We start from the raw sequence: 13,843 nt of genomic DNA on the forward strand, positions 1-13,843 counted from the left end.
ATATATTAAATAAATATATTATAAATAATACATTATGTAGTCATAACGTGTGTAATACACTATAATAGATAATAATTTTAAAATTATAAGATTTTAATAATATTTAATAATATTAATTATTTTATTTTTATTAATATAATAAACATAATTATATTAATACAATATAATATAATTAATAAGATCATATTATATAAAAAAATAATAATATTAGAATTATTAATGTAATCATAATATTATTTGTAACAATATTACAACTATATTATATTATATCATATCATTTTATTATTATAATTATATTATATTATATATTATAAGATATAACAACTATATAATATATTGTAATTATATTATAATATTGAAGAGTAATTATGAAAAAAATGAAGAAAAGAGTTTGGAATTACTATTCTTATCATGTGATAAAGGAATAATGATTCACTCAAAATGGGTGAATGGTCAATTCAAAATGTGAAGGGTTAATTAGCCTTATTTCTTAAACCAAATGATGTAATCTTCATCTACAATATTAGGGGTAACTTACAACATGGAGCGATGTGCATAGAGACAAAGGGTTCTTTTTTTTTTTTTTTTTTTTTCAACTATTGGAGAAGAAGAACAACACGGTAACAAGAGGAATAATTAAGTCAAACCATTCAAACAACAAAATTCGTAAACATTTTTCTTTATTAGAGTTGAATATTTCTTGCTGATGAAGCAAAAGAACCAAAAAAAAAAAAAAAAAAAGAAAGAAGAAGAAGATCCTTAATTAATAACCACAAGTGTGAGAGAAAAAAAAATCTAGCTGGGTGCTATTTCTATGTTTGTAATTAATTTTTTTATTTTATTTTTCCTTTAGGACTAAGTCTAGAAGCAAAGTGGGGAGCATATATCTATCACTTTAGTGAATTCTTGTAGAAGATCGACGTCAGGCAGGTAAAATCCTTAAAAATCAACCCATACTTGTAATTATTGTTATTATCCATAGTGCAATGACATTATTTGTCAACTCTCAACGCAATGTTAGTTAATTTAGAGTGCATTAAAAACAAGGATCTTCTCCATAAGCCAACTTAGTATTAAGATCAGTTTTTAACCGTTAGATTCGGTCAAAATCATATTAAATTAAAAAAATATGCAAAATCTACAGATTTTAATGTAAATCTGACAGTTGAAAAATAGAAAGCTACTAATAGTTTTTTTTTTTTCAAGTATTACTTGAAAAACTCCCAAAAAAAATCAGTCCTCAATAAAAAAAACTCAACACAATATATTTTTGTTGCGAAGACGTAACTAATGAATATAAAGATTGATATACGCTCATTTGAGAGAGTCTATACCTCGATTGATAAGTTTGTTTGAGGGAATATACAACCTCCCAATGTATAAATTTTTCTGTAACAAATTTCTTCAACAATATAATGGAATCTGCAGCAACAGAAACTAGGCGTAGTGATGAACCTTTATAAAATCCTTGGTGCTTTTGTGATTTTGTTTTTCATTCATTATTTTTCGTTCTCTGTTATTTGCTTAGGTTTTAAGTAGGGTTAACAATCCACGTTGCCGTATCATGTTGATCGACTCAGTTGACATGGTAAGATCTGACACGTGTTTATTATTCGTGTTGAAATACAAAATCCAAACACGACCTGTATATTGACGGGTTGACACGATATGACACGACTAACCCGATTATTAAACAGGTCATAATAGTGTCGTGTCAATCCGTTGATAAAATGAGTGATAATAAGGTCTTGTCAACCTATTTCTCAACCTGTTTTTCAACCTGACCAGCAAACATAAGTAAACGAGTTGTAATTGTGTTGTGTATTCATATTACTCAAATATGACACATTTAATAAACAGGTTACAGCGGGTTAATTGCGGGTTGGTGGGTCAACCTAAAAATAACACGCTATTTAATCATGTTTTATGAGTTCGACTTGATTTTGATCCAAACCTATTTATGATAAACTCAAACCCGCTAACATCGTGCGGGTTTCGAGTTATGTCATCATGTCGTTATCCGGATTGCTAGCTCTAATTTTAAGCAAATTTTTCCAACAGTGTTTTGCACCAAATGATCCTCGTGTCTGAATTTACATAATTGTTTGACAAACTTTTGAATGAATTGAATCTTTGCAACTGGAATACAGATCGGATGGGGCAGGGTATAAATTGATGACGGATTGACTACTATGTTTGTTCAACCTTACAATAGTTCCTTCAGAAAAACTAAAGAAAAAGGAAAAAAAAAAAAAGATTCTTGCAAGAGCTTTTGTTGTTGGGATATTCTTGTTACACAAAATTTTCACCTGTGAAGGTCTCTTGACGTTTTGTGCGAAACAGAAGGGTACATATTGATTTATTATATACTAAAACTTACAAGCTTTGAGGTATTAAAAATACAAAAGTAATAGAACAGTGAGATTTATTCTATCTCGATATGAAATTTATGAATTATACTGATTAGCATCCTTATAATGGATTGGCCGGTTATAAAAAGGAACAACTTCATAAGAATTGGTGGAGAATTATAAGGCTTGAGGAAAAGAAAAAGAACTAGAACTCATATGGAACATATCTTATCAAAAAGTTCACACTTGACTCTTATAAAGTTAAAGATGAAGAAAAAGAACTAGAACTCATATGGATTATATCTTATTAGTAAGTTCACACTTGACCTAACCGTGAGTTATAGAATTCAAATCTACCCACCTCCAATTAAAAATAAAAGAAGTCTAAGCCGATGGAAAATTTGCTTTTATCATATGATAAAAGCAAAAAAACAAAAAAAAAAATCCAATGTTTTCTTTTTTTTCCCTCGTTCAAAAATTGAGATTTAATGTGCACATCCACCGAAAAATAATTAGGATCCATTGTACTCTTTATTCCTTCCTACGCATGTTTAAATGCAAATTCTCAGATCCGCACCAATCACCAAGCATGATTCCAGAGCTTTTCCCCTCCTCTTTGGTTGTTACTCTAATGTCATTGAAATTTTCATCATTTGTATATCCGGTAGAATGTTGAATAATTAATTGCAATGATTCCCGTTCATTTCGCTCGTTCAAATCACAATATAAGTTTTCGTTATAGTGTTTTCTCTCACAAAATATCAAATTTTAACTTTTTTTACTACAGTATTTCTCTTATATGAATTTACTTTTTAACTTAAGTTTTCAACTCGAATGAAACGAAACGAACGGTGTTTGCGTATGTGCTCATTTTGTTGATTTTCCCTTCTTTTTGCTCGTTCGAGTTGAAAACTTGAGTTAAAATAAGTGAATTCATGTGAGAGAAAATAATATAGCAGAACAAATTGAATTTTCAATTTTTGTGAGATAAAACATTTTAACAAAAAAACATGAATTGTGATTCGAACTAGTGAAATGAACGGGGGCTTAATTATCTACTCGATTCTCTCCAAAGAAAAAGAAAAAAGGATAAGGCTAGTGCAGTGAAATAGTACAACACACGCTATTATTTGTTTATTTATGTTTTAGGACTTTCTCTGGTGGTCCTTATAAAAATGGATTCCGGTAGTTTTTTATTTTTTAGTCATCAAATTTATATTAAAATCAATCAATTTTACGTAATTTTTTAATCTATGTGACTTTAACTTAATCCAACATTAAAAACTAAAACTACTATAGGATGGACTACCGAATAAACTCTCTTATTTTTAATCACATACAATCTTCCGCAAAGATATAAAAAAGGAACAAAAAACCAAAGTTTCTACTTTCTATATCAGATATTATAATCTGCCATTTGTCAACATTTCGAAGAGATCATGGATATTCCAAAACCTTTACTAATGCTCTGTGTTTTTTTTTTTTTTTTTTTTTTTTTTTTTTTTTTTTTTTTCTAATAAATTTTTTTTTTTTTTTTTTTTTTTTTTTTGGATTACGAATGTTTTGTTGAGATCATGAATATTGTAGGCACATAAAAACGACAACAGAATTGACTTTTGACATTATGAGTTTTTCTTTTTCCTTCAGAAGTTGACTAATTACCATGTTTCCATCAGTCCAGCTTTCAGGTTCGTTTGAATTTGTATACCTTGTAGCTGGCTTGTAATATTATTGGATAGTGAACTATAGGAGGATTTTTTTTTCTTTTAATCTTCTGGTACATTGTATAATTTCGAATTTGGAATAATAAAAGTCTTCATTAAGTTAGTTGCGCTAAATTCATATATTATTGTTATCATTTATATAATTATAAGCAAGAGTTTATATTCGCATACACAAACGTACCTATACTAGAACTAGGCCCGAATTATCTTCGCCATAGAAGTTCCCTTACAAGGAAATTTGTGAACATAAATACGATTACCGACCTGCATACATATATTATATACTAGTATTTTATACAATTGTCTTGGTCAATGGAGCTCATATGGCCGGACATCTTGTAATTATCTATCAATATTATATATATATATATATATATATATATGAACAACTTCATAAGAATTGGTGGAGAATTATAAGGCTTGAGGAAAAGAAAAAGAACTAGAACTCATATGGAACATATCTTATCAAAAAGTTCACACTTGACTCTTATAAAGTTAAAGATGAAGAAAAAGAACTAGAACTCATATGGATTATATCTTATTAGTAAGTTCACACTTGACCTAACCGTGAGTTATAGAATTCAAATCTACCCACCTCCAATTAAAAATAAAAGAAGTCTAAGCCGATGGAAAATTTGCTTTTATCATATGATAAAAGCAAAAAAACAAAAAAAAAAATCCAATGTTTTCTTTTTTTTCCCTCGTTCAAAAATTGAGATTTAATGTGCACATCCACCGAAAAATAATTAGGATCCATTGTACTCTTTATTCCTTCCTACGCATGTTTAAATGCAAATTCTCAGATCCGCACCAATCACCAAGCATGATTCCAGAGCTTTTCCCCTCCTCTTTGGTTGTTACTCTAATGTCATTGAAATTTTCATCATTTGTATATCCGGTAGAATGTTGAATAATTAATTGCAATGATTCCCGTTCATTTCGCTCGTTCAAATCACAATATAAGTTTTCGTTATAGTGTTTTCTCTCACAAAATATCAAATTTTAACTTTTTTTACTACAGTATTTCTCTTATATGAATTTACTTTTTAACTTAAGTTTTCAACTCGAATGAAACGAAACGAACGGTGTTTGCGTATGTGCTCATTTTGTTGATTTTCCCTTCTTTTTGCTCGTTCGAGTTGAAAACTTGAGTTAAAATAAGTGAATTCATGTGAGAGAAAATAATATAGCAGAACAAATTGAATTTTCAATTTTTGTGAGATAAAACATTTTAACAAAAAAACATGAATTGTGATTCGAACTAGTGAAATGAACGGGGGCTTAATTATCTACTCGATTCTCTCCAAAGAAAAAGAAAAAAGGATAAGGCTAGTGCAGTGAAATAGTACAACACACGCTATTATTTGTTTATTTATGTTTTAGGACTTTCTCTGGTGGTCCTTATAAAAATGGATTCCGGTAGTTTTTTATTTTTTAGTCATCAAATTTATATTAAAATCAATCAATTTTACGTAATTTTTTAATCTATGTGACTTTAACTTAATCCAACATTAAAAACTAAAACTACTATAGGATGGACTACCGAATAAACTCTCTTATTTTTTTTCACTTACACTCTTCCGCAAAGAGATAAAAAAACAAAAAACCAAAGTTTCTACTTTCCATATCAGATATTATAATCTGCCATTTGTCAACATTTCGAAGAGATCGCGGATATTCCAAAACCTTTACCAATACTCTGTGTATTTTTTTTTGGATTACGAATGTTTTGTTGAGATCATGAATATTGTAGGCACATAAAAACGACAACAGAATTGACTTTTGACATTATGAGTTTTTCTTTTTCCTTCAGAAGTTGACTAATTACCATGTTTCCATCAGTCCAGCTTTCAGGTTCGTTTGAATTTGTATACCTTGTAGCTGGCTTGTAATATTATTGGATAGTGAACTATAGGAGGATTTTTTTTTCTTTTAATCTTCTGGTACATTGTATAATTTCGAATTTGGAATAATAAAAGTCTTCATTAAGTTAGTTGCGCTAAATTCATATATTATTGTTATCATTTATATAATTATAAGCAAGAGTTTATATTCGCATACACAAACGTACCTATACTAGAACTAGGCCCGAATTATCTTCGCCATAGAAGTTCCCTTACAAGGAAATTTGTGAACATAAATACGATTACCGACCTGCATACATATATTATATACTAGTATTTTATACAATTGTCTTGGTCAATGGAGCTCATATGGCCGGACATCTTGTAATTATCTATCAATATTATATATATATATATATATATATATATTCTACATCAACCGGTGGTTCTCCTACCTCTATATAAACACATGTTCCAAAGAATTTTGGAGTATCAATTAAAAGAACTAGTTGTTGTAAGTAGTAGGATCAAAATGGCATCTCGTAATAAGTCTTTATTAGTGGTAATAGTACACCTGTTAGTTGTATTTACTGCTATTATGATTCCTGCATGTGCACAACTCACAACTGATTTCTATGAAAAGTCATGCCCTCAGGCATTGGGCCTCATCAGATCAGCAGTCGCACGTGCCATTAATCGTGAGAGCCGAATGGGAGCTTCACTTCTCCGCCTCCACTTTCATGATTGCTTTGTCAACGTAAGATGTATATACTAATATATAGAATCATAATAAAATGTTTTTTTTTTTTTTTGAGGGGGTTAATTTTGTGTTGTGGATATCTGTGGTAATATATATAATATCATGAATTTTCTGTTTCTTCTAAACTAATTTCATCATTATATTACAAGCAATTTATTGTTAATTGGTAGGAAATCCGAATGACAGAGAAGTAAAATAAATCCGAATTTCACTTTAGTATAAGAACACATCATGGACCACCATACTTAATATGTAAGTATTATGTGGTAAAAAAAATTCGAATGACTTCTTAATATGTAAGTCCTTAAGTCCTTAAAAAGTCTCAAACTCTTATAGTTTGAGGTGGAGCCATATTATATTTTCATTAGAAGGGTAGACGAGCATTGTCTCCAGTATCATTAACAGTAAGAAAATTGCAAACAAGGAATCACAATCTGTAGTTATCATATGTATTTACTTTATGGGTTATTATATATATGTGACATAGTTTCATCATGTCATGTAATACAAAACAAAACGTTCGACTTTCAAGTGTTCATCGTTAATATATATGCATCCAGATATTTATTTATTGTGTTGATATGGATTACAGGGTTGTGACGGATCAATTTTGCTTGACGACACTGATACCTTCACTGGTGAGAAGACAGCCATTCCGAATTTAAACTCAGTGAGGGGTTTCGATGTGGTTGATGAAATCAAAAGCACTCTTAATGAAAAGTGCAAAGGCAACGTGGTCTCTTGTGCAGACATTTTAGCTGTTGCATCTCGCGACTCTGTTGACCTAGTGAGTTCCTTCTAATTTCTTTTCATATATTCTTATGTTTGTAGACTTGTAGCAGGACATAACATAATTATGTGAATATATATATATATATATATATATATATATATATTTGTTGGTAGATAATAGTTTTAAGATGCGAAATTTTTATTGAATTTTTCTCTAACATTTTTGTTGTTATTTTGATGAATGTTCTAATATTTAGATACGACTTTTCTACTTATATAATTATTTACTAGATTTTTTATATGCATGCGAAGGAACACTTTAAAGATAGTGCATATTTTCAAGGTTAAGTTGTACTAAAACATGAAATGTTATATTACTTCATTCTAATGTGTTTGTGGGCCCAGTTTTTTTCTTCAAAAGTAAAAGAGTTAGAAAAATAACTGTATTAACCTATTAGAATTACACACATATGAATGACTTCATAAGGACAAATCGAAATGGTATACTAAAATAATATCAGATCAAACAACATGAAAATTTAACAGAAAACAGATGAATTAGATATAGCTATTGCCAACTTGTTACATGTACCTATTTCATAATTTATTTCTTTCATACCTTCTATTCAATATCCTTCAGTAACTAATCATTTGCCTGTTGTTATATACATATATATAGTTGGGAGGTACTAGTTACGAAGTGTTGCTAGGTAGAAGAGATGCAAGAACTGCAAGCTTTAACGACGCAAATACCAATCTCCCTACTCCATTCTTCAGCTCCTCTCAACTTGTCTCCATCTTCGAGTCACACGGCCTTAAGCTAAAAGACCTCGTTGTCCTCTCAGGAGGCCATACCCTAGGGCTAGCCAGATGTGTCAATTTCAGAACCCGAATCTACAACGAAACCAACATTGACTCTAATTTCAAGGCCTCCAGGCAAAAGATCTGCCCCGCAACCGGAGGAGACGATAACACGACGGCACTCGATGGAACCACGCCAGCAAAATTTGATACCGCCTACTTTAAGGGTTTGATTGGATCAAAGGGTCTTCTCCATTCCGATCAGGAGCTCTTCAAGGGTGATGGGGGTGAGAGTGATAGTTTGGTTCAGTACTACAATAACAACCCTAAAAAGTTCTATAAAGATTTTGGGGATTCCATGATCAAGATGGGTAATATGAATGTTCTTACAGGGAATGATGGGGAAATTAGGATGAATTGTAGGAAAGTTAATAATTAGCCAAAGTTCTTTGTGTTATTAGCTGGATCCACTGCTCTCAATTAGTAGAGGCTTGATTATAACTATATATCTTGTTAAATGTAGAATCATATATATATATATATATATATAGTTCGTTTTATAACGTGCTTAAACCAAATGATGTGATGTTCTTCTGCATTTATAGTATTGGTAATTAGTTATAATAAATACCGGTGTTCATAGAGCTAAGGGTTCATTTTTCTTTTTTTATTACTCTAGAAGAACAACAAGACAACAAGAGGAACAATTATGAACTCAACCCATTCAAAGAACAAATTACTTCATGTACGTTGTGCCATATTGAGGTTGAATATTTGTTTCTGATGAAGCAAAAGACCAAAAATTGAAGATCCTTAATAACTAGAAGTCAAAAAAATAAATAATTAAATAAATAAAATAAATAAAAAAAGATAAGAGCCTGCATGGTTGGATATAAGCCTTGTTATTTATACCATGTTGGTGTAGCAGTAAGGATGCATTTCCTTCTTCTCTTTTAAGAATGTGTTCGTGGTTCAATACTCTACAATCCCATTTTAAGGCCCTTACCTAGCCATTATTATGTTGCGATGTTGGGTATGTGATGACATGAGTGAAAACTGAGTCAATCTTATGTGCAAAATTTGGTCAGATCTTTTCTGGTCAAATGGTGGGCTCTAAAATTTCAAAAGTGACGAAGAAGATGGGGCGACATGCACTAATGATCACCCTTTTTCTTAAGGGGGAAAAAAAGTCTAGCCATTTCTTGAGCAAGATTCTGTGAACATTTTGAAAACAATATAAAAGGCTTTAGTTACAGGAAAAAGGTTGACGCTTTTGTTGGCGCAGAAATTTCCAGAGTGTGTGCTGTTGAGAGAAGTTAGAACTCGTTGAAAGTTTTGAGCCCTTTTTGTGTGAAAGTATGTTCTACTGAAGGGAGTTCAGTAGTTAGATTTGAAGACGTGTGGAACACACTAAACAGAGTCATTGTGAGGATTCATCATAACGGCGTCATAGTCCAGGAGGGAGTCATTGAGTGATAAGTTCGTGAGTGTTATAATTCTTATATCATAGTGAAACTGTTTACTGTTTGGGCGTGGCCCCACAGATGTAGGTGTGCGCACTGAACTGCGATATCATATTGTGCGTCTATTTACTTCTGCACTATTACTTTCTTTAGCTAAGTTAATCAAAATAGTAAACTAAGCTAGTAGTGTTCCAGATAGTGTTCCAACATCATCTGGAAGACTAAACGTAACATCATATCTAACAAGTGGTATCAGAGTGGTTCATTGACCAGAAGTTCGGTGAGAACTTGGAAAAATTGATCTGATACGTCTAAGATGGATTTGCTGAAGGAAGGAGGTTCAATATCACGTCCACCTCTCCTCGATGGCTCAAATTATTCTTATTGGAAGGCTCAGATGAAGGCTTTCATCAAGGCTCAAGATGAAAAGGCACGGTGTGCAGTCCTGACTGGCTGGAAGCATCCAGTAACTAAGGATGCATAAGAAAAAGAGACTCTCAAGCTTGAAGAGTCATGGAGCACTGATGAAGACAAGTTGGCCAACTACAACTCACGTGCACTTAATGCAATATTCAATGGAGTTGATGTTAATCAGTTCAAGATGATATCCACATGTGAATCGGTAAAAGAAGCATGAGAGATTCTGGAGGTAGCTCATGAAGGAACAGCCACAGTCAGACAATCAAAATTGAATATGCTGACAACCAGGTTTGACACTCTTCGTATGCTTGAAACTGAAACTATTTCTAAATTTAATTCACGATTGTGTGATATAGTTAATTAATTTTTTACTCTTGGTGAAAAAATCTCTGAGGCAAAACTTGTTAGCAAAACCCTGAGATCACTGCCACAGAGATTTGCTTATAAAGTCACTGCTATTGAAGAGGCAAAAAACATTCAAACTATGAGACTTAATGAGTTGATGGGATCATTGAGAACATTTGAGATGAATCTTGACCAGAACAAGCAGGAGAAAGAAACTGCCTTTCAAGCAGAATTGCAAAAATTGATTGTGGAAGAAGATATAGGAGATCCACAAGGTTTGGTAGAATCGTTTGCTCTTTTGACAAAGAATTTCAATCACATTTTGAAATGAGTAAAAGGTAAGGGATTCACTCCAAATTCTGGCAAGTTCAACAACTTCCAGAAGAATACAGATGTTGCAAGTAATTCAGAAGCTAAGACATGAAACCGAGGCATCCAGTGTCTAGAGTGTGATGGATATGGACACATCCAATCGAAATGCGCAAATATGCTTAAGAAGAAGAAGAAAACATTTAACGTGACTTGGAGTGATGAAGAATCTGATGGTAGCCAGGAAAATGAAGATCATGTGAACAATTACATCACTTTCAATGTATATCAGGATGTTTCCAACACCAGTATTGCATATCATGTCACAAACGATGTTAGAACATCATCTGTAATACCCTAAAAAAACCAGAACAAAACAAAGATCTTTCTGATTCTGACAGTTTTAGTATTGATGGAGAACTGACACAGGAGACTATTCAGGAGGCTTATGAATCAATGTTCAACAAATGGATTCAGGTGGCCAAGTTGAACAAGTCACTTGAAAAGAAATTGACTGATACTTTAAAAGAGAATGAGGCTCTAAAGATTAACCATGAGTCTAAGATTGCTGAAATGGATAAAAGACTTCCGGAAGCTAATGTAAAATTAGAGCATACTCAGAAGACCTTGAAAATGATTAACACTGGTACTGCTAAACTAAACCATATTTTGTCCATGGGAAAATCTAGTTATGATCATTTTAGACTAGGCTACAATGGAGAAAGCCAGTCATCCAAGTCAGTCTTTGTTAAAGAAAAATCTCAGTCTGTGTCAAAAGCCCCTCACTTTAAGACTATTACCCATGCTCCCTCACAACAAAAAACATTTATTCCCATTTGCTACTATTGCAATTTTCCAAGACACAATCGACCACGGTGTTACAAGTACCTGAATGCCTTAAAACAAGGAATGCTTCCAAATTCGCCAAAATTCACAAGAAAGACATCAAGGAGGAAAGTTGATGGAGATAGTAGAATTACACGTAAAGTGTGGGTAAGAAAATCTGACATAAGATGTCATGTGGCCTATACGTCTTTGAAAGTAAGTACTACCAACTTATGGTATTTTTACAGTTGATGCTCTAGACATATGACTGGTGGAAGAAGTTTTCTAAAAAAATTCAAAAGTTCGACTGACGGACATGTGACCTTTGGTGATGGTGTTAAAGGGAGAGTGCTTGGGAAAGGAACTCTAGATATGTTTTACTAGTGGAAGGGTTGAAGGCTAATCTCATAAGTATTAGTCAGTTATGTGATCAAAAATTGTTTGTAAGTTTCTCCAAAGACAAGTGTCGTGTGATTGATGAGGAAGAAAACTGTGTGATGGAAGGATCAAGATCATCTGATAATTGCTACATGTTGGTTCATCCACTCTCGTGTCTCAAAACTACTAAAGAAGAAATTGAAGTATGACATCAAAAGCTCGGACATCTTAATTACAGAAACTTAAAAAAGATAGTTGATGCATGGGCAGTTAGATGAGTGCCTAAACTCGGACCAATACCACTAGGAATATATAGGGCTTTCCAGATTGGAAAGCAGCTAAAGGTGTCACACAAGGTGTTACAATATATAACCACAACACGGATTCTTGAACTACTTCACATGGATCTTATGGGTCCTATGCAGGTTGAAAGCATTGGTGAAAGAAAGTACATATTTGTGTGTGTGTGTGTAATGACTGAGAAAATTCCAAACTTTAAATAATACAATTTATTTATTTAAGCTAAGGATTTTCCTAAAAAATATTATGTGACTGAAGGATTTATGGAATCAATATATGTATTCCTAAATTCTGTAGCAGATTTCATGTTAAGTTCATGTTTTCGATCAAGTAAATTCGATCGATAAATTCTTGCCGTACTTTAAGGCGGAATAATTTTCAGTACAAGTATAGTTTGAGAATCTTAATTTCAAGAATCTCCAAACACAGCATGATGTTAGCAGCGTAAAAAAAAAAACGCACTGACATTTTTAAAGAAGAGAAAATCCTTAATTGCCAGACAGCTAGGTTAAAGTCACAAGATAGATACCTATAGTAGAAGGGTACAATGTGAGCTAAGGAGTTGACACCGTCAGAAATAATATCATTCCCGGTATATAATGCAGAAAAGTTAAATTTAGAATTTATTCAGTCTAGAATTAATTTCAAGACTTGAAACAGTTTAAGATATTACGCGAGTAAGAATTTAACGTGATATCAAAGCAGACGAGGATTTAAAAGTTGAACTGTAAATAAGTAGTAGAAAAAAAAGAGAACTGTTAGAAACAAGAATTTCCTGTCAGCTAAGTACCCTTTACAGTCAGTATGATTTTTACCTGATTCAAAGGTAACTTAAGAGAGTGGACTAAAGTACAAGGGGTAGGATTTATTTTTCTCTCTCTCCTTCTCCACTTTGGCCGGCCATGCATAGAAAAAATAGAGCCAAAATTAGCTAGTTGAGTGTGCAAGTGGACGACATGTTAAGGTGATGTGATTGTAGTGGTTGAAAGGGAATTAATGGCAAATTTGCTTCTCCTTTTCTCCTTCCAAAACCGGCCAAGAAAGGGGGATTTGAACCAAAAATTTGGTTGAATGATGGAGTGGAATTGGTGTTAAAAAAAATAGTTTCCAAGTTGCCTATAAAAGGAACCAACATAGGATAAGCTTCATTTTTTTTCTCCTAGCTTTTTCCCACTCAAAAATCCGGCCACACACTCTCCATTCCCTCTCAAATATTTTCTCCCACTCTCCAAATCTTGAGCCACTAGCACACCATAGAAGAAGAAGAAGGAGATTAAGGGATTCTAGGAGGAGACTAGTCAAGCATTCCTCTAAGGGTAAAGAAACTCTAAATCCTCTCTTTTTCATGTTTTGGGAAAGTTTGAAATAGAGAAATATTCTTCTCAAATTTCCTTATACTCTTATAGTTTCAAGCCATTAACAATCCTAGAGGAGTTCAAGGGTTTTTCAAGAGAAAGAGAGAATTCTTCAAGGGAAAGTTCTTAAACTCCCCTCCATTAATTTCTAGCCAACTTTAAGCTTGGATTTATGGATGTAAATTTGTGGTTCTTGAAGAGATAAGATTGTAATAAGGGTGTGTGAGTTTTATGTT

At 32.4% G+C, this 13,843-nt stretch overlaps 1 protein-coding gene across 1 annotated transcript; it reads left to right on the top strand.

Annotated features, from left to right (window-relative positions):
* Window positions 1–6,451: 6,451 nt before the first annotated feature.
* Window positions 6,452–8,651, top strand: LOC21385794 (peroxidase P7). Its single transcript, XM_010088866.2, has 3 exons — window positions 6,452–6,676; window positions 7,272–7,466; window positions 8,091–8,651. The coding sequence occupies exons 1-3, from the start codon at window positions 6,452–6,454 to the stop codon at window positions 8,649–8,651; spliced, it is 981 nt and encodes a 326-aa protein (XP_010087168.2).
* The last annotated feature ends 5,192 nt before the right edge of the window (window positions 8,652–13,843 follow it).

The sequence above is a fragment of the Morus notabilis genome, unplaced genomic scaffold (genome assembly GCF_000414095.1).
Source record: "Morus notabilis unplaced genomic scaffold, ASM41409v2 Scaffold3673, whole genome shotgun sequence".
In the NCBI taxonomy this organism is placed as follows: domain Eukaryota; kingdom Viridiplantae; phylum Streptophyta; class Magnoliopsida; order Rosales; family Moraceae; genus Morus; species Morus notabilis.